General features: G+C 37.1%; 1 protein-coding gene across 1 annotated transcript in view; it reads left to right on the top strand.

Annotated features, from left to right (window-relative positions):
* Positions 1–23184, top strand: part of LOC149088714 (uncharacterized) — a 98319-nt gene that overhangs the window by 67155 nt on the left and 7980 nt on the right. Inside the window, exons 4-5 of the mRNA XM_089249278.1 lie at positions 9325–9417; positions 10075–10134. Coding sequence (XP_089105404.1) covers positions 9325–9417; positions 10075–10134 — 153 coding nt within the window. The remainder of the gene's footprint in view (positions 1–9324; positions 9418–10074; positions 10135–23184) is intronic.

The raw sequence follows: 23184 nt of genomic DNA, 5'->3' as shown, positions 1-23184 counted from the left end.
GCACAGCACAAAAAAGTTACCGGACCCTAGCTTTTGGTGGTCTTATTTGTTTTGTCGTCTAATAACCGTCGAGGATCAAGGAATGGCATCTTAAAACTGGAGACTGAAGAGAGCAGTAACTTACCATCATTTGCAAACAACACAGGGCAAATATTGGGGGACAGTTCCTTAAGGGGGCTGCAAACTAAAACTGCAAGCTTGACGAGCATGCATGTTCAACTTCCCTTTCGCCTCCACGCGGTACAAGCATGCTTGCACAAGCGTTAGTTTACTCTTGAAGGATGTCGAGCTCGGACGATGATGCGCTCGCTCTGGCTGCTTTTCTCCTTTTGCGTAGAAGAAAATCGCGGAAGAGAAACGTGCAATGTGGTGTGAAGAACGGCTAATGAAAAGGAAAACCCATTCCCATGTTAATTTACTGAATAAATTGAAGATACATCAACGGTATTAGCATCCCCTTTCTCAGAATGACTGAAGAAACTTATTTGAATCTTTTGTAATTCCTACAACACCTTTCATTCAAAAGACGGATACGATTATGAGAGTATCCATAACACATAAATGTAGCCACACCTCATGAAAGATTAACAGCAACATTGCGCGAATCCTGCATTTCAATTCCGGAACTCTGAATTTCTATCCTGAAAACCCGAATTTCAATTCCGGAACTCTGAATTTCAATTCTGGAACTCTGAATTTCTATCCTGGAATCCTGAATTTCTATCCTAGAATCCTGAATTTCTATCCTGGAATCCTGAATTTCTATCCTAGAATCCTGAATTTCTATCCTGGAACACTGACTTTCTATCCTGGAATTCTGAATTTCAATTTCGCAACTCTGAATTTCAATTCTGGAACTCTGAATTTCTATCCTGGAATCCTGAATTTCTATCCTGGAACACTGACTTTCTATCCTGGAATTCTGAATTTCAATTTCGAAACTCTGAATTTCAATTCTGAATTTCTGTCCTGGAATCCTGAATTTCAATTCTGGAATTCTGAATTTCAATTCCGGAATTCTGAATTTCAATTCCGGAATTCTGAATTTCAATTTCGAAACTCTGAATTTCAATTTCGAAACTCTGAATTTCAATTCTGAATTTCTGTCCTGGAATCCTGAATTTCAATTCTGGAATTCTGAATTTCAATTCCGGAATTCTGAATTTCAATTCCGGAATTCTGAATTTCAATTTCGAAACTTTGAATTTCAATTTCGAAACTCTGAATTTCAATTTCGAAACTCTGAATTTCAATTTCGAAACTCTGAATTTCAATTCTGGAACTCTGAATTTCTATCCTGGAATCCTGAATTTCAATTCTGGAACTCTGAATTTCTATCCTGGAATCCTGAATTTCAATTCCGGAACTCTGAATTTCTATCCTGGAATCCTGAATTTCAATTCCGGAACTCTGAATTTCTATCCTGGAATCCTGAATTTCAATTCCGGAACTCTGAATTTCCATCAATTCTAAAACTATTTCTTTCATTTATTCTGAAATTTTCTTATTAATTCTGATAGCATTTTTTCCCATTTATTCTACATTTTCATCAATTTTGGACTTGTTGCAAGTATTCCGAATTTTCATGATTTTCATTTCCTGAATATTGTCGATTCCTCCTCTCACAGAAGAAAAACAAATCTAAGCTGGGGGAGGATGGGGGGGGCCTGCTATTATTTTCGCACCTGGGCCCGCACATTGGTGCTCTTATGATTGGCACTGACGGACGGCGCTCACGACTCGAAAAAGTTCAAATATTAAGAGAATATCTCTCTCCGTATTTCTCTCTCCACCGTATATTCAGTCTTGATGCAGTGAAACAAGCTTCCAGTGGATTATAACGCTGTAAAAAAGATCTTGTCATTCGTTTTTCCATTTTCTTTGGCAGAAAATACAGAAAGGAATCAATGACGTGGATCAAAGATTAAGTCTTTTTTTCCATGTCTTGTCTCGACACGAAAGAATCGCTGTCCTCTCTTTGATCGAAGATCAATTCTCTCTTTTCTTATCCTATTTTTTCGGCATTTCTTCATGTCTCTAAGGAGACAAAAAAGTAAAGATGAAGGCGTGTCTTTCTTTCAAGTTAAAATAACGAACGTTTTTGAGACATTTTCGAACATTTTTGGACCGTTCGTGTCAGAAATTCAGAAATCTGAAGCGTGCCATTCCTGTTAGAATATTATGTAGAAAGATTTGGAGCTTGCTTTTCTGATCTGGACCGGACCTGCTCTTCTACACATAAATAACAATAAATGATCATCTATTGTTATTTTGGTGATGATGCATAATAAATGATATTCCAAAATTTTAATCTGTATTACAAAATACTAAATTCTATTGTGAAATACTAAATTCTATTGTGAAATACTAAATTCTATTCCTAAATGTGCTAAATTCTATTCATAAATGCTAAATTCTATTCATAAATGCTAAATTCTATTCATAAATGCTAAATTCTATTCATAAATGCTAAATTCTGTTAGTAAATACTAAGTTATATTGCTAAACGCTATTCATAAATCCTAGAATCTATTGCTAAATGCTAATTCTAAATTTTATTGCTAAATGCCAATTCTAAATTTTATCGATAAATTCTATTGCTAAATGCCAATTCTAAATTTTATCGATAAATTCTATTGCTAAATGCCAATTCTAAATTTTATCGATAAATTCTATTGCTAAATGCCAATTCTAAATTTTATCGATAAATTCTATTACTAAATGCCAATTCTAAATTTTATCGATAAATTCTATTGCTAAATGCCAATTCTAAATTCTATTGCTAAATGCCAATTCTAAATTAAATTGCTAAATGCCAATTCTAAATTCTATCGATAAATTCTATTACTAAATGCCAATTCTAAATTTTATCGATAAATTCTATTGCTAAATGCCAATTCTAAATTCTATTGCTAAATGCCAATTCTAAATTCTATTGCTAAATGCCAATTCTAAATTCTATTGCTAAATGCCAATTCTAAATTTTATCGATAAATTCTATTGCTAAATGCCAATTCTAAATTTTATCGATAAATTCTATTGCTAAATGCCAATTCTAAATTTTATCGATGAATTCTATTGCTAAATGCCAATTCTAAATTCTATTGCTAAATGCCAATTCTAAATTTTATCGATAAATTCTATTGCTAAATGCCAATTCTAAATTTTATCGATAAATTCTATTGCTAAATGCCAATTCTAAATTTTATCGATAAATTCTATTGCTAAATGCCAATTCTAAATTCTATTGCTAAATGCCAATTCTAAATTCTATTGCTAAATGCCAATTCTAAATTTTATCGATAAATTCTATTGCTAAATGCCAATTCTAAATTTTATCGATAAATTCTATTGCTAAATGCCAATTCTAAATTTTATCGATAAATTCTATTGCTAAATGCCAATTCTAAATTTTATCGATAAATTCTATTGCTAAATGCCAATTCTAAATTTTATCGATAAATTCTATTGCTAAATGCCAATTCTAAATTTTATCGATAAATTCTATTGCTAAATGCCAATTCTAAATTTTATCGATGAATTCTATTGCTAAATGCCAATTCTAAATTTTATCGATGAATTCTATTGCTAAATGCCAATTCTAAATTTTATCGATGAATTCTATTGCTAAATGCCAATTCTAAATTTTATCGATAAATTCTATTGCTAAATGCCAATTCTAAATTTTATCGATAAATTCTATTGCTAAATGCCAATTCTAAATTTTATCGATAAATTCTATTGCTAAATGCCAATTCTAAATTCTATTGCTAAATGCCAATTCTAAATTCTATTGCTAAATGCCAATTCTAAATTCTATTGCTAAATGCCAATTCTAAATTCTATTGCTAAATGCCAATTCTAAATTCTATTGCTAAATGCCAATTCTAAATTCTATTGCTAAATGCCAATTCTAAATTCTATTGCTAAATGCCAATTCTAAATTCTATTGCTAAATGCCAATTCTAAATTTTATCGATAAATTCTATTGCTAAATGCCAATTCTAAATTTTATCGATAAATTCTATTGCTAAATGCCAATTCTAAATTTTATCGATAAATTCTATTGCTAAATGCCAATTCTAAATTTTATCGATAAATTCTATTGCTAAATGCCAATTCTAAATTTTATCGATAAATTCTATTGCTAAATGCCAATTCTAAATTTTATCGATAAATTCTATTGCTAAATGCCAATTCTAAATTTTATCGATAAATTCTATTGCTAAATGCCAATTCTAAATTTTATCGATAAATTCTATTGCTAAATGCCAATTCTAAATTTTATCGATAAATTCTATTGCTAAATGCCAATTCTAAATTTTATCGATAAATTCTATTGCTAAATGCCAATTCTAAATTTTATCGATAAATTCTATTGCTAAATGCCAATTCTAAATTTTATCGATGAATTCTATTGCTAAATGCCAATTCTAAATTTTATCGATGAATTCTATTGCTAAATGCCAATTCTAAATTTTATCGATGAATTCTATTGCTAAATGCCAATTCTAAATTTTATCGATAAATTCTATTGCTAAATGCCAATTCTAAATTTTATCGATAAATTCTATTGCTAAATGCCAATTCTAAATTTTATCGATAAATTCTATTGCTAAATGCCAATTATAAATTTTATCGATAAATTCCATTGCTAAATGCCAATTCTAAATTTTATCGATAAATTCTATTGCTAAATGCCAATTCTAAATTTTATCGATAAATTCTATTGCTAAATGCCAATTCTAAATTTTATTGATGAATTCTATTGCCAAATGCAAAATTTTATTGATAAGTTCTATTGCTAAATGCTGAATTTTATTTTTAAATTCTATTGCTAAATGCTAAATTTAACGCTAAAATACTAAAGAAGTTCTGTGCCTGAGTGAAAACTTCGACTTAAACAGGTATTCGCAGTTCAACTTACGCGAATTGACTAGCGGTAAGTCGAATGTTGTGTTCGAAAAAATGTTTCCCCCATGTAAAATACATTTCGATTTACTGCAGATTTGTAGTAGCCTTTTATTCCCCCTCTCAAATCGGCAGATTTTCACACAATTTCAGCGATTATTGGTGATTTTGCCGATATTTGGCAACTTTTCTGGCGTCATTTACGATGTTTTGTATTTTCCTGCATTTCAGGGATTATTTTCTCAGCGATTGGCGACTTTTTTTTGCCGTTTTTTATGCAAAAAGTTTGGCTACTTGTTATATTGAATGGGAGGCTTTTGTATGCCATAGCTGGGTGCTGTACGTTGTTTGGCTGCTTTTTCTGGTTGGAAGTGTGACTCTGGGATCGATGGTTCACCGGTATTATGCACCCTTTGTATAAATGTGTTAATGTTCATTAGTTCACCTTTCAAGACAATGTTTAAGACAGTTTCACATACGAAGACATCAAATATTGGGCGAACCGGGGGATAAGACAATTACTTGCTCTGGGTTTCGGCAATAAAATTTATTTCCCCCTTCTTTCTTTCTTCTTCTTCTTCTTTCAAATAGTGTCATTTTATGCTAATGCGATATTGTGTTACTTACTCCAAGACAGGGTTGGTAAAAAAACCAAAAAACCGGGTTTTTTTGGTTTAAACCGGTTTTTTTGTTTTAAATAGTATTAACATTAAAAACAATAAAATATCTGAAAAATCATTCAAACTTCCAATAATTAACTAAAATAAAATGTTTATTAATGTAATTAACACTATTCCCATGCTAATTAATTTCGTGTTCGGGATCCCAGATTTGCCCGAAGAAATGGCAGCTTAATGCAACTCGTAACCATTCCTCCTTCAAAAATTTAATATTGAAATTAAGCTACGAGATAAACAAGTGAGAATCTGATTATACATCAAAAATCCAATTGTTCATCATCACCGCGAAATGAAGTTAACAAACGTCTCTAAATAATGTATTCAAAAGAAAGATAAAAGTTTCCCAAAAACTTGAATAACTTTCAACAACAACAAACACAGCAAGGCATCTGCATGAATAATTTTACACCAGGGGATTGCTCGATGTTAGAACTTCTAGAAATTAGTTTAAAAGTCCGGTGGAAATTTTAGTTTAGAGTGACAAGAGACATTATTATTGTAAAAAAATGTGGTGTTTCAGGTGTGAAAAAAAAGACGAGACCATTAGTTAGGTACGTGAGAAATTTTGTAACCTGGCAACGTGCCAAAAAAGCCCCTCTCTGTAGTGTTAAACAATAATTTCGTGAGTCTGGAACGCGTTTATAATTCCGCTTAGAAACGTTTATGCACGCGATAGTTTCAAGAACGAATGTCTGCAATATTGGTTTTAGAGATGAAACTTTAGTGGTTGGCCGTGATTCTCAACCAGTATGCCAAGATACATTTGGGATACCGGCTGAATTTCTCTGTTATTAGGCAGGAATGCCACTCTTACCTTGATGTCAAGAGCAAAGCGCTGATCAAATATCTCGGCGAACATTGCACTTGGAAACGTGGAATTTTCTTTGTTGGTCTCACCAGAGATAAGGCAACAACTAATTTGGTTTTTGAGCACAAGGTTTCTGTACAAAAAAGTTAATGATTTTTTTTAAAATTTTAATAACTATACAACCCCTTGCAACGTGAATAACGTATCTGAGGTCTAATTTGGGCACTTTTTCAAATTGGAAATATCTCAAATGCGGCAAAGGGAAATTAACCCTTTCAGTCATTCATTCATTTTTTGGAATTTTCAAGATATTTTTGCATTTTTTGATGTATATATTTATATACAAATACAAATACAAATACAAATACAACGCCACAACAGGCAAATTGCCCAACGAGGTGGCTGACCTAAGAACATCATGGATCCCCGAGCCATTTTTTGGAGTCCCTACCTACTACTGCTACACTACACATGCACCCCCCCCCTGCGGAACCCCCCAACGAATCGGTATATGCGGGAATGTGCGTGTACGTGTAGTGCAACCTGACGTAAAGTTTGTTTTCGGTGTAATGCTTGTTATGTGTAGTGCTGTCATCTGCCACCAGTTTTTCTAACTATGAGTGAAGTGTTATGATTGAATGATTTATCGTTGTAGGACTGTTGCTCTCTGTGGCGAGACTTTTTAACGGGGAGATCGGCTCGCATTTGCGCCTTGAAGTTGGGAGCCACAGAAAACCAACTTCAGCCGACCACCACTGTGGGGTTCGAACCCGGATCCTCGCATCACGAGTCCGGCACTATATCACGAGTCCGGCATATAATTTCTTTTTCTATGTACACCACCCCTCAAATAAATTACGACATTTTAAGAAACTGCATTTGTTATTTGAAAACTTTTTGTAACTCAAAGTTTACTGCAACGTTCAATAGGTTCGGAGACATTTGTTTATGGGAGACATTCAAGTATTACGTCAGCAGATTTTTAGCTATTTTTGACCCCCCCCCCCAACTTGTCGGCAAATTTCAGCATAACACTGATAACCCCCCCCCCCCCACCCGTCAGCAAAATTTCGTCAGCAGCTTAGAATATTTCATATTTTCAAAAAAGGGTGGTTGATGACGTAACCAACCTTCAACCCCCCCCCCCTCCCTGTCATCAAAAGTCAGCAAATCAGAAACTCCCTTTCCCCCCGATGCTGACGTAATACTTGAGTGACCCCATACGGAAGAATGAACGCAATCAGAACCTGCTTATCAAGGCCGTAGTGGGGGGGGATCTTTCTTTCTTTCTTTCAAACTGAGCACAACTCAGATCTATCATGGGCGATTTACTTCCTGATGAGTGGCGCCGGAAGTGTAACTGTGTGTGTAACTAACAGTCTGAGTGCGTATGTAGTGTTGGGTTTGATTTTTCTGTGCTGCCATCTATATTTCAGAAGTGAAATGAGTGATATGTTATGATTGAATTACATTGGTACTGTTTGTAGGTCTGTTGCTCTGTATGGTGAGACTTTTTAAAGGGAAGATTGGCTCGCATTCGCGCCTTGAAGTTGGGAACCATAGAAAACCAACTTCAGTCGACCACCACTGTGGTGACGGTGGGGTTCGAACCCAGGACTTCGCGACGCGAGTCCGTCACTATGACCACTCGACCACCACAGCGGCATCTTGGCACTCTGGTACCGAAATGTGAGAAAATGACCGAAAAAAGGAGGGACAGGTGGCCAAATCTATTGTTCCATCACTTTGATCCTCCTCGAAATGAAAGTGGTCCCCCCCCAGAACGAAATTTCTGGCTACGGGCCTCCTGTTTATATATATATATATATATATATATATATTTGATGTTCCGTTAAAAATCACCACCCCGTGCAATCATGCATTTTTGCCATTGTTCATACAAAAATGTTAATGATGATAACAATCCTTTTTTTTTGTCCCATCCTACAGTGCTTTTGTCGTTCAGGTTCGAACTGCCACCGTCGCCACAGTGGTGGTCCGCTGAAGTTGGTTTTCTGGGGTTTCCAACTTCGAGGCGCGAATTCGCGCCGATCTCCCCGTTAAAAAGTCCACTCTTCACTCATAAGTAGAAAAATTGATGGCAGATCGCAGCATCACACACAGAAACAACTTTACGTTAGGTTCACAACACGAAACTACGCAGAGGAAATGGGAGAAGCGCATGTGTGGGTTTTAGTGTTAGTGTTTTCATCGCTGCGCTTCTTCGAAACCTGAGAATCGTTGGTCCTAAAGAGCAAATTCTTTATCTGAGGAAAAAAGGGAAAAAAACACTTAGGGCAAATTCGAGGGAATAAGCTGGTTGCGAAAGTATCGGAATGTGATGCTTTGGCTGGCAATCTGACACCAGGAGGGAACAGTGAGCCAGCGCATTATAGTGATGGAGCACTCACCATTTCCAAATATGGTCGCTTGGGTTTCGACGAATCATGCAGACGTTTAAGAACTCATAAGTCGTCCCCCCCCCCCCGGTGTCATATTACCAGTCAAAATATCACATTCCATTACTTCCACTTACACCAGCTTATTCCCCCGATCTTACCCCACGTGCCGTTTTCCCGTTTCCTTCGGATAAAGAATTTGCTTAAGGGGCGAAGATTATCAGGTTCCGAAAAAGAGCAATGACGAAGGCACTATTACTGAACCATACGCGCACCTCGTCCACATTCCTCTGCGGAATTTCTAAAAAATTTTTACACGTTGAAATGTGTAATGAACCGTCCGTGAAGTTTGTTTCTGAGTAATGTTATGTCTAGTGTTGCCATCCATCACTTTTTCTAACTGTTAATGAAGTGCAATGATTGGATAATTGTGGACAAACGATTTGAATCACCCTGTAGATAAGAAAGCATCGAATGAAAATGAGTAATAATTGCATAGATTAACTTTGTGTCTTTTTTGAGCTAGGACAATCGGTTGTTCCTTCTTCCGTGGATCGCATCCGTAACCGGGATGACTCTGCTGGACTTTGGATTGGCCTTCTACCTCATTCCGGATATGGTGAGAGCCTTCTTACTATTACTCATTTTGACGTTTCCTTTCAACTCCACATTAAATTTTGATTAACAATCATTTCGACAATCAATCCACCATTAGAATTAATTCCGGGTAGTGAAATACTTCTATAAGTACTTTTTCATTGCATTGTTTTAATGACCGAAACCCAGACAATTACTTGCTCTGGGTTTCGGCAATAAAATTTATTTCCCCCTTCTTTCTTTCTTTCTTCTTCTTTCAAATAGTGTCATTTTATGCTAATGCAATATTGTGTTACTCCAAGATGAAGGAGAATAGGGCTCTTTTGAGCTCTGTATTAATAACGGTCACGGCGGAATATAGTAATATGGCTAAAGTGTGTTTAGAAAAAAATTGCTACAGTTGGGTAACATACTTTGAGTCATTAAAAGCCTCGAAAGGCTGTTCCTAATAGTGGTTGAACTGAATAAATTAATGATGTGTCCAAGGTCAGCTCAATCATTATTACTTCAACTTGCCCAAAGCAGCCCAAAGCAGAAATTTGACAGCCTGAACTTGGCCATATCACGGCCACATATTCTCAAATCTCGATTATATTCCACCGTAGCAGTGAAACGATTGAATTTCAAGCTATTTGCGTACTCTAATTAGTGTTGTTCTTTTTTTGGATATTTCTTGCAGATCGAAACTCCAGCGGTCAGCATCTTATTCGTGACGGACGTCTTATTCTGCGCATTAAACGTGAGTTCATCATTTAAGAAAATCATTCCTCTAGTTTTCCTCTCAACCCTTCCACTGCTAAGTTATTTTAACGCCCAAGATGGCCGAATGTGGCTCAGATACGGGAGTACGGGTGGGTATTTTTTAAAGACTTTTGTGAACGACGGGAAAGAAGATGAAAGATCTCGTCAGAGGAAAGAATTAGAAAGACAGGTTTGAGGCTATGAACATAGCGCACGCCTGTTTCCGATACTGGAAATCGGTGTCGTTACCGATTCGTTAAAAACTCGAATTTCAAGTCTTTTAATTTCCAGGTTTCGGATGATTAACAGAAAAAATTGCTTGGGGTTCCCGATTCCGGCAACCGGTGGCGATTGGACCAATCCGAATGGAGAATCGCTCAGTTCATTTGCATAACGCGTTGCCGCTTTGCGCGAGTGGGCTGACATAAGCCGAGTTTTCCTAGGAGCAGGCTTTCTGCTGCGCGTCCAGCGTGAAAACTGTGATTGGTCAAAAAACCTGAATTTCAGGTTTTTAACCAATCAGCTTTTACACGCTGCACACGACGCAAAAGTTCTACTCCTAGGAAAACCCGGCTTAAGAGCGCAAACCGCAACTCGGTACGTCTCAAAATTTACTGATTTGTTTTTTTAAATCCGTCCAAACTTATGGGACGCCCGGTATTTCACAAACAAAGTCAATTACAAATTAAATTTATTTGAACGGGTAGCAATAATGATTCTTAGATTCTTCATCAAAAAAAATCCTAAAATCATTAGAAATAGAAATTTAACGTGATTATGACTCTTTTAATTAAGCTCTTCCAAACACATGAACTTTTCTATCTAATTCTGAGATAGTTGATTACGCGAACGGATAAAATTAATTATCGAATAATGCCCGGAAATACAAACTATATTAGAGGGGAGATAGAAACGCGATAATTAGATTCGATGGCGTAAACCTCATTTACGATGTTTGTACTGTTTCCACTAAAAAAGACCATGTTTTATCCCGGGCCAAAAAGTAACTCAAATACAAACGAGAAAAGGAAGAATGTGCCCACGTCGTTATTTTTAATTAATTTGTTTTTTAACTCGAAAGATAAACGCGGGCATCCGTATTAATTGTTTTTATTTGATTAGAGGGATCTTTAATTGATAATGATGCGAGATTACAAGACCGTTTCCGTAAATTTATTAATTGTCTGTTCAGGGGAAGGGAGTGGGGCCTTAAACCGGTGACCCCCGTAGGGTCACATTGTTAACGTGCTCACGTTTTTATTGTAAATCGAGTGTGACCCTACTGCAACATTGATTCTAATCATCCCACTAATGTAAACATCCCAAAATGCCGTGATCGAATTTTATTCATAATCTTACGAATTTTGTGCTCCATAGATATTCATTGCGCAGTGAATCTAAGTCAATAACCACAGGCCCGTGTAAATGACAAGTCCAAGGAAACAAAGATAAAACAGTTAATTAATCTTTAATTATTAGGCTACTATAAATAAGGGCATTAAATATACGATTTACAAATAGAAGCTAGGATAGTGCAATTACATAATTTCAATTTACATGGAGAGTGATAAATGGTTCGTAAAATCGGAAGTGTGACTTACCCCAAATCCGGTGAAGATCAACTTCACTACGGCGTAGCTGCCCATCTCACACTTATCTTGTGGACTTCCACAACCTCTCTCTATCTCACTCACTCAGTCTCTCTCAATCTCTCTTTTAGTCTCTCCCTCTGTGTCCCTCAAACTTCATATATATATTTTTCTTTGGCTATCCGCCTACTCCTACCTATATTCCATAAACTTCATTTCATTCGCTAATTCCGATTTTCTTTTCTAAATTTTCTTTACCGAACTTCTCTTCACTTTACATTATTGGATAACATTTTCCTATGGACATGCGTTTCATTGGCTACTGCTATCCCTTTGGTTCGGTTGACGTTCCTGTGGGAACTATTCCCGGAATTCGCAAATCTCCTTTCACCTAATACCATCTGCTCTAACCCTGGACTTTCTCACGCTTTTACATGTATACAAAATTCTGACCAGCTGCAAATATCATTGAAATATGAGCGCGGCCGCTGAATTTTATTACCATATTCTTCTTATACAACTTATACCGATTTCTTTCATAATGTCCTGCACCCTTTATACGATTCATTTCAGTCCCCATATTTATAGATCTGTTTATCGCTACTTTTTATACTACTTCTTCGATTCTGTATTCCTTACGTGCTACGCGCAAAATTTATAGGTTTCTTTCATGATCCATATTCTTTGGGACTCTAACTCCTAACACCTGGATAACACCTGGCTGGTATGGCTTTGAAATACATAATTTCAAAGTCCATCCTTTCATACCTTTATTCCTCGAACGATACTATTATTTAACTTTGCTAATTCCTTTACAGTATAACATTCCTCCCCCTGACGCTAAAATTTGCTTACAGCAAATTTTAAAGAATTTAATTTTACAATCAACTTATGAGAATATGGGGTTGTGAAGAGGACTATAGTTACTCACTGTACTACACTATTACTTGGGTTCTGCCAAAAACTGTTGGGGTAAGTCACCACTTCTTTTACAATATATTGAAACACGAAGAAATATGAATAGTTATTGAACATAAACAGTGTATAAACATTTCCGATATATAATAAACATGAACTCAAGCAATGATATCAATTTCACCATCAACTTAATAAAAGATGAGGTATGGTACATGGCATAAAATCTTCTATGCATTAGAGCCACTCTATGACAGTCCAACCGCAAACACTATACTTATTCAGCTGCAAAGAGAACTTTTGGACTTTGTAGAAAATAGACAATCTCACATAAATAAAATTATCAAAAAATATTTCTCCATCACCTGCATAAAATAGGATTATAGGGACATATTGACATTTTTTTTTTTTTTTTCATCCTCTGAAAGTCATTTGGTGAACATATCTGCATTCTCCTGAAATATATAAATATAAAATATAGCACGTGTTTGTTTCCATGAGTATAACCATATCATCGTTTACAAAATGATAACATAGTGGAACAAGTGAATACAAATAGGAAGATAGTTAACATAATGAGTAATAGGAATCGCATCCCTTGCGATATAAAAGATGCAGTAATATTTGTCCATGGTGCAAACCAATGACTCGGCGATACATGGTTCGCATAAAAGGCCAAAGTTGATAAGTTCGGGTGGAGAATTTCGAGGTTGGGATTTTCCAAACAGAAAGTTAGGGGTTGACATGTATGAATTGTCCTTCCATATAAACACAGTTTATCCGATATGCACCTGGTTTCTGCTTTGAACTGTACCACTTGTTTTTCTGGCGTAGTTCCCAAATGTAGAGTACTTGTCGCCACCGTGATGCGTTGAAAACTCACTGACACTGTCCCTTCGGCACACGAACTATAGGCGACAAAGGTCAATCGTGCTAAAGGGTTGCACGAGTAACAACCTTCTGCTGTAATTTCTTCCGTATGGAATTTCGGGCACACTGTACGCCGTTCCATCACGATGTGGTAATCTTCGAATGACAGATGCACATTGACAGGTTTGCTGAACAACAATTCAGACATTAGCTGTTCATTTTCGTCAATATAAAAATAGTGGTAACCGATAGTTCGTGGTAATGCTGAGACTTTATTCTCGATCATTCTGTGGAGAGCCGACGTCACCATGTGACAATGTAGCACTTCTTCATAAGCGCTACACTGTATACTGTTCTCATCGAAGATGAAAGAATTCGTTAGCGAACTGTTAGCTTGAATTTGTCCAATAGCGTTGCCTTGAGGTACTCCTGCTGGAGCTGCATGTTCGATATACGCCTCCCTTTGTTTTCCTACTCGCATTATGAGTGAATTTTGCATTAACTGGGTTGGTTGATCGTACGCGCCAAGAATATGAATTTTAACACCTTTTGTCGTGGACATGACATGATTTGTGACCGTCGCTTGAGATGACGCGTTCATGCTCTCTGTAATTTCCAAATCATAAAAACACGAGTATCCCGTGACGGCTCGTACTTCATAAGTCCTTAAATGATCAGGGACTAGGAAGGCTCTATAAAACAAACAACCTTGGGAGTCAATGATTGTGCATGTTGAGGAACCCGAGTCCATCGCTATACATCTATTTATTCCTGGGTATTGTTTAGACTCAGTCGTTTCCGCAACAAAACTTTTAGCTGGAACACAATGCTCGCCCCATCCACACATAGTGTTTTGAGGACACGCTACTTGGGCGACGGTTTTCAGTTCGGTAGGAAACGTGAAGTATTGTCTCTGGGTATTCCAATTACACCTGACCTTGTTCAATTTTATACTTAGAGAAAATATATTATTTTTGTTTTCATCTTGGAACCACAAACACTGGGTGAATTTCAAATTCTCGAGGGTAATCGTGGCGTGTGTGGTAAGTTTACAAGTGTCTTTGTCATGCACATTTTCACATTCGGTAATCGTTGAAGTCACTATTAAATGGTTATTGCATGTGGTGTCTAGCGAGCATACTACCGATAATAAAGCAAACAGCACCAACAGGGTCACGGTTTGGTTAGGCATTCCAATCCCGTTTAAAAATTGTTGCGTTTGATCAACGGAGTGACGCAACCGGCGACCGACATGGACCCCTCCAATCATTGTTAATCTCGCTGTACCTCTAATTATGCGATAGGTGTGGTACACCACGCTGAAAACCGATTTGATAATTGTGAGAACAGTCGTCAATGCTGTTTTGAGATATATGACCATAATAGAAGTCATTAGTATACACAACGCATACACAGTATATTGTATGGTCGGTGGCAAACATCGTAAATGTTCAAAGGCCGCTACACAGAAAAGACAGGGCAATTTCCGGCAAATGGTTCTACCATTGATGCGTAATTCTTCTCTCATCGTTAATCCGCCCTGTTCAGCCACAAATATAAATTGAAGGAGTCCCGGAAATCTGAGGATTCTCGGGCACCACTGCTTGCTTAACGGAATTATTGAAGTGAACAATTTCTTCTAGTCCTTCCTTCCTTACTATTAAAACACCCGATGTAGAAACTCTGACTACAGGGTCATGAAATTCGATAAATTGTCCGTTATGATTAAAAATGGCTTCTTCTTGATCTAACAAAGCGCGGCGATGGCGCTTGTGCACACTATCATGATCTACGCGTTGATCACAAAAGGTTAAGGAAATTATACGCGGATCTTCGATAACATTGAATCCATCTATGTGAAAAATAGTGGATTTGCCGTGTTTGATTTCACAAAAACACGTCGCTGGGCTTTTACACGTCATTTCTTGGCAATATTCGGCCGCCCCATTGCATGGTGTGCTAGTGGAGCATCCGCATGGGAAACCGTCTCTTGTACACTCGAAAATTTTAGTAGTTCCCGGAACCGTAAGATTCTGCTTCATTACGAATTGACGGGGTTGTATTAGTTTTTGTGCTGTGCGCGGAGACCATATATAGCTTTTCCACACACGTTCACAATTTTGACATCGTTTGGTCACTGCACAACTAGTCGCAGGCAAGTGCGCATGCTGTGCCTTGGATAACACGTGTGAGCATCTTTGGATGGCATCCTTCATTTCACATATCTCAACATTGTGTCTCGCCATTGCGCTGCTGCTGGTGAAAACTAGGAATATAATCTAGAAAGAGAAAAGTTGCGGTGTTTTTTTTTTTTTTTTTTTTGTACTGATTCTTAGTGATTAAGGAAAGTCACCTTCCTATATACAAACCAGATTATATTAGATATCTCTCTCCATGAATATATTAAAGTTAAAATGGCAACAAAATGTTACCATTTACTATTTGCTTATTAATTAATAGTAATGACATTCAATAGTTTCTGAGCTAGCGAATCTGCGATTCGGTCCAGAACAGTCTTTTCGGATTCTTGGTAATCACTTGGTTGTGATATCCAAGACATGAATTTTTCAGCCATGGTTGCATCATTTTCTACATGACTGTTACCGCTATTGGACGCATTAGAATTTTCTACGGAATTACTGTCCGCCCTTTGATCAATAATATTTAACTTCTGTACTCGACCATATTCATCCCGCGGTCGAAGATTATAATGGGACTCTTCTCTTATAGTTCCGGAACTTTCCCTTTCAATGGATTCTTGCTCACCCCCCATTTCATTTTCGTCTATAAAAGGAAGGTCATCCCAAGCAATAGAAAAATTCTGCGGGGTGACATTCGGTTCGGCGTCTGTGTTGCCCCCCTGGTCATCTGTAACTGGTATTGTGTTATTTTTTGGGTATTGGTATGAATAGAGAAACTCGGGGAGATCCAAAAAGGCATTGTCGTCATTGTTGCTTTCTGTAGCTTGCGGTATTTCCGTATTTTCGTCCTCAGTCGTTTCTTGTCCTTCGTCTGCGGAATTCTCATCATCTATTATTTCCGGGTAAGGTTCATAGGGTCTTTCTAATTGAATTTTCGTTAATCTGTCACTATGTACACATTGACTAGGTTTCTCTGGTCTATAAATATGTTTTATACAAAATAGTACTGGTGATTTTTGTTCAACAATACGGTAAGGACCTGAAGATAATCTGCATAATTTACGATTAACTCCTTTCTTAAGTAAACCCGGATTATATAAATAAACCATATCACCTAATTTCAACTTTTTATCGAATGCGGTTTTCTCCCGATATTGCTCTTGCTGCTCAGCCGCTGCAAGCATACTTGTTCGCACAAATTCGTGCGCTTTTTGCAACTTCGGTAGCAATTGAAGAACATAATCTTCATGCGTATAGTAATTAAAAGTTTGGGGTTCTTTCAATAACTCCTCCGCTGTATTCATGTCTTTCCCAAAAAGGACAAAATATGGACTTTCTTTCAGTACCGCATGTACAGCGCTCCGGTAGGACATGAGAACATGGGGTAAAAGATCATCCCATTCATTTGATTCGTCTAAAAGGCATGACAAGGTATGCGTTAAGGTAGCGTGACACCTCTCATTAGAACTATTTGTTTGCGGATGTAACGCGGATGTTGAAAGTGGTTTTATTTTAAGCTTTTCCAGCATTGCTCGGAAAACTGACTTATGTAAGTTGGATCCCCTATCAGTGAGACAAAATTGCGGTCGGCCATAACGCGCAATTATTTCCGAATAAAATGTCCGTGCTAAGGTCTCGGACTTGATGTCAGGTAACGCTACTGCTTCAATAAATTTACTAAAATTATCCATCATCACCAATATGTATCTATTACCATGCGAAGTTATGTGAAAAGGACCCATTATATCAACCGATACTAACTGAAATGGCTCCGTAGGGATAAAATTACGTTGTAATGAAGCCTTTTTACGTGGGTCATGACTACGCCTTTCTAAACAAATACGACAAGTATTGACATGGATTTGACAGTCTCTGTAATAGCCGGGCCAAAAATACTGACTCCTCAGGCGCTGAAAAGTTTTGTCAAATCCCATGTGACTGCTTAAATTGTCGTGTATTTCCGTTAATATTTCGTTACGCAAAACTAGGGGTATTACAACCTGTTCAATATAATCATCCCTGATGGGACGGATATCTTTAGACGCATAGTGACATAACAGACCATTTTTCATGAAATAAGCGTCACCCATCTTTTTAACTGGTTCCTCGTTTTGCCCAGTTAACAAGTCAATAATAGGTTTTAATTGAGCATCGCGTCTTTGCTGTTCACGGATTCGTTGTTCTAATGATGAATGGTCGGTCGTTACAGTATTTATAGCACGACTCAAACAATCTGGTGCTTGATTCGACTGTCCAGCAACGTGCTCGACTTGAAAATCATATTCGGCTAAATTCAAACACCACCTGGTTAACCGAGGGTTTTTTGTCTTAAGCGAAATTAGGTATTGGAGTGGTCGATGATCGCTCTTTACCCGAAATCGTCTCCCAATTAAATAGGGCCTAAAATAGTTTATCCCCTCCATGATAGCAAGTAATTCTTGCTCCACTGCTGGATAATTTTGTTCCGCGGGTTTAAATTTACGGGACATGTACGCTATGGGGTGATTACCTCCATCATACTCTTGATACAAACAACACCCAATTCCTATTTTGCTGGCATCCGCGGACATAATAAATTCCTTGGTAAAGTCGGGAAATGCCAGTACGGGTGGGTTTCGTAGCGCTTGCTGAAGATATTTAAAAGCTTCTTGCTGCCTTTGGCCCCATATAAAATTTACATTTTTCTTAGTTAATTCAGTAAGGGGTTTGGCAATGTCAGAGTAAAATGGTATGAACTTCTTAAAAAAATTACACATGCCCAGGAAACGTCGAACTTCCTTTACCGTCCGTGGTTGCGGAAATTCGTCGATAGCTTTAACATTATCCGTGTGGGGACGAATTCCATTTTGCGAAATTATATGACCTAAATATTTAATCTCGGTTTGAAAGAATTTACATTTCTTCGGTGCAAGCTTTAAATTGTACTTCTCGAGTAATTTAAATACTCTGACCAATTTCTGTAAATGTGACTCAAGATCCGGACTAGCTATTAATATATCGTCAATGAAACAATGTATATAATCATCATTTAATTCTGATAGAAGACTATTAGCCAATTTTTGGAAAGCCACAGCACTATTCTTCATCCCCATCGGCAAACAATTGAATTGGAAACAGCCCTCCTCATTACGGAAGGAAACTAGGGGTCTATCCTCTTCGGCGAGTTCAAGCTGATAATATGCACTACAAAGATCCAGGCTGCTAAAATATTTGGCTCCCTTTAGTTGTGCCAAAATGTCCTGGATTAAAGGTAATGCATACTCATCCGATTTGATTGCCTCATTTGTCCGTCTAAGATCGACAACCATGCGATACGTATTTTGTTCTCGTTTTCTCACCATGATTGTCGGTGCGGGGTGAGAACTGACACAAGGCTCAATTATTTTACTCTGCAACATGTCGTTAATTTGTTTCCTCATCTCTCCTCGTAAGTGATAAGGTGTCCGATATATCGGCGACTTTTTTATTTCCTGATCCGACCACGAGATTTTATATTTTCCAAGAGACGTGCGCCCAATTTCACTGATATCGCGGGCGAAAACATGGGCATAGCTCAAAAGCAAAGGGGTTAGTTTCCTTTTGATCCCTGGTGGCAAGTCACCTAAGTCAAAGTCCTGTTCTGATAATTTATTTAATTTCTTATTCTCCAATGGTATTGGAGGTTCACCTATTTCGTCACAATCGATTACTGAAACTCTTCCCAGCTTCGTACCTTTACTTACATGTTTATGATGTTGTGATACATTGGCAATTAACACATTAATTTTCCCATGCTCATCGACCTTTCCCACTGAATGGGCCACCCATACCGAATTTGTCATATTTCTATTCCTTGGTGAAACTTCTACCTCATTTCCACATTGAAGTTGTGGAACCTTCACTGATATAATTTTAGACGATCGCGCCGGTAACCATAGTTTTTCGCTCAATGTGATATTTACACTACTACTGCCATTAGGAGTCGCACTTGGTGTACCTACTAATAAGGGGATATTCGTAGACTGATTACGCAAACATCCACTTCCTACATCCAAAATAAACTTTCCCGATTTTATAAAGTCAAAACCTAAAATGACCTTATACTCTTTACTGAGCTCATAGTCGGAAACATATACTTTCTGATTAATTGTAAAAGATCCAACTTCTATAGGTACACTAAAACATGAATTATGGGGCAGTGTTTGTCCCGTGACACCACGAATTTCAATCTTATCATTTAGTATCTCTTGACATTGCGCATTATTTACAATTCTTTGCATGAGAATGGGGTCAATGACACTTATACAAGCCCCGGAATCCACGAGAGCGGGGAATTCGAGTGAACCCACTCGTACTATTATAATAGGTAGGTTATGGCCTAAAATTCCCGGTTGGTTAAGGAAGGATACGCAATTTTTGTGTAGTTGGCCTCCCCTACCCAAAAATTGTCACTGCCTCTCCCTTTGCTGACCGTTCCTGCTCTGACTTCTATAATTCCCTCTTCGGGAGGAAAAGTTTGCTCTATTCATTGGAGTAGGCCTCCTCGGAAAAACGCTGACATTCGGACAATGTCGAATGAAGTGTGCGCTTGATCCACATTGAAAACAGGCGCGGTTGCCTTGTTGGGGCGCTCTAGCTAAAGGCCGTGGTGGGTTATTGTATCGTTGGGGAAAGTTACGAGTGTGGGATTGTTGATTATGAATGGGAGCGAAACTGCTCCTATTGTGAGACCCTTTTACCTCTCTCATCTCCTTGGAGAGTTCCTCAAGTTTAGTACGCTGTTGTACCGATTCATTCATAATTTCGGCCATCATTGATTGCAAAGATGCGAAATCGAAATTTGACTGCGGCTGTTGACTCGAGGCTACATTAACTGTCCCGAATGAACGGCAAAGACCTTCATTGTTTTCTATTAACGTGGCGATTTTAATCGCCGTTGCTAGATCTTGGGGATCCTGGTTTAACACACTTTTTTGAATTCGGGGATTAAGTCCCGCTAGAAATTGGGATAATTTTGTGCGGTCGGCGAGACGCTCCACTTCCGGGCTAGAAAAATTTGCCCCTTCAAGGAAACCGAAAGCCGCATTCTTGATTCGTGAAGCGAATTCTTTGACGTTCTCATTTGCCTTTTGTTTACAACCCGTGAAATTTTGCAAATGATATGTTAAGGGAAATTCGTTGTGGAAAAACTTCAAAAATTCAGTTTTGAAACGTTCATAATTTGTTTCCGATCTCAGTTCCGGGCTGGTGGCAACAAATTCGGCAGCGCGTCCTTTCAATTTTGATTTCAGGACAATTAATTTTTCATTATCCTGCCAGTCTGCTAATTTTGCTGTATCCTCTAGGGATTCAATGAAATATTCGGCCGAAAACGACGGTTCTGAACCGGAAAAATTTGCGATTAGCCCTAAATAGCCAGTGATTGTGTTAACCTTTACTTGGGGTGCTTCACCCGATGAATGCACCACACTACTACCACCGTGATTAGGCATTGTAATATACCGCTTACGAAAAGTTATTGAATATTAATATGAAATTACGTTATATATTAATGCAACCTTGGACTCACATTGACACGGTACTGGTCTGAGGCACCATTGTTAACGTGCTCACGTTTTTATTGTAAATCGAGTGTGACCCTACTGCAACATTGATTCTAATCATCCCACTAATGTAAACATCCCAAAATGCCGTGATCGAATTTTATTCATAATCTTACGAATTTTGTGCTCCATAGATATTCATTGCGCAGTGAATCTAAGTCAATAACCACAGGCCCGTGTAAATGACAAGTCCAAGGAAACAAAGATAAAACAGTTAATTAATCTTTAATTATTAGGCTACTATAAATAAGGGCATTAAATATACGATTTACAAATAGAAGCTAGGATAGTGCAATTACATAATTTCAATTTACATGGAGAGTGATAAATGGTTCGTAAAATCGGAAGTGTGACTTACCCCAAATCCGGTGAAGATCAACTTCACTACGGCGTAGCTGCCCATCTCACACTTATCTTGTGGACTTCCACAACCTCTCTCTATCTCACTCACTCAGTCTCTCTCAATCTCTCTTTTAGTCTCTCCCTCTGTGTCCCTCAAACTTCATATATATATTTTTCTTTGGCTATCCGCCTACTCCTACCTATATTCCATAAACTTCATTTCATTCGCTAATTCCGATTTTCTTTTCTAAATTTTCTTTACCGAACTTCTCTTCACTTTACATTATTGGATAACATTTTCCTATGGACATGCGTTTCATTGGCTACTGCTATCCCTTTGGTTCGGTTGACGTTCCTGTGGGAACTATTCCCGGAATTCGCAAATCTCCTTTCACCTAATACCATCTGCTCTAACCCTGGACTTTCTCACGCTTTTACATGTATACAAAATTCTGACCAGCTGCAAATATCATTGAAATATGAGCGCGGCCGCTGAATTTTATTACCATATTCTTCTTATACAACTTATACCGATTTCTTTCATAATGTCCTGCACCCTTTATACGATTCATTTCAGTCCCCATATTTATAGATCTGTTTATCGCTACTTTTTATACTACTTCTTCGATTCTGTATTCCTTACGTGCTACGCGCAAAATTTATAGGTTTCTTTCATGATCCATATTCTTTGGGACTCTAACTCCTAACACCTGGATAACACCTGGCTGGTATGGCTTTGAAATACATAATTTCAAAGTCCATCCTTTCATACCTTTATTCCTCGAACGATACTATTATTTAACTTTGCTAATTCCTTTACAGTATAACAACATGTGGCACTTGAAGCTTTTTTGCGGTGGCCCCGCCGATGAAAAGGCTTACATAATAACAGAATTTATACAAATGTTGAAAAGAAAACTCAATGGAAACATTTATTCTGGAAATTCAGAATTAATCAGAGAAATAATTTTTTAGAATCAATAAGAAATTATTAGCACTTCGCATTTCATGAAAACTCATATTCGATGAGAAACATTTTCAATATTAATGGGATAAACATTTCCGGAACTATTGAAAGAAATATTTGAAGATTGATTGGGAGAGATATTTTCAGAATTTTTAAAAGAAAAATTTTATAATTATTGTGAGAAATAAACCTGAATTCCTGAAAGAAGCATTTTTCAAATTAACAGAAATATTTTCAGAATTTTCGGAAAAAATATTTCCAGAATTATTTGGAGAAATTATTAGGGGAAGATTATTTTCAGAATTAATTAGAAACATCTTCAGAATTATTGAAAGAAATATTCTATGAATTATTGGGAAAAAAAGTTATGAATTATTGGGAAAAAAAGTTATGAATTATTTAAAAAAAATGTATGAATTATTGAAAACAAATTTAATAATAAATTATTGTAAGAAACATTTTATGAATTATTGAAAGCAATATTTTCTCTCAATAATTCCATAAATAACAGATATAATTTACAAACCAGCAAAAATATATAAACAGGAGAAATAATTTGAGTCCCGTAGGAAAATAATTGAATAGGAGAAATGATTTTTGAGGTCTACCAGAGAAAATACATACAGTATAAAGACTATATTT

The sequence above is a fragment of the Pholcus phalangioides genome, unplaced genomic scaffold (assembly GCF_987345545.1).
Source record: "Pholcus phalangioides strain wild (caught in Gottingen) unplaced genomic scaffold, Ppha-v1.0 ptg000003l_1, whole genome shotgun sequence".
NCBI classification, from domain to species: domain Eukaryota; kingdom Metazoa; phylum Arthropoda; class Arachnida; order Araneae; family Pholcidae; genus Pholcus; species Pholcus phalangioides.
This window is presented reverse-complemented; position numbering and strand designations above follow the sequence as displayed.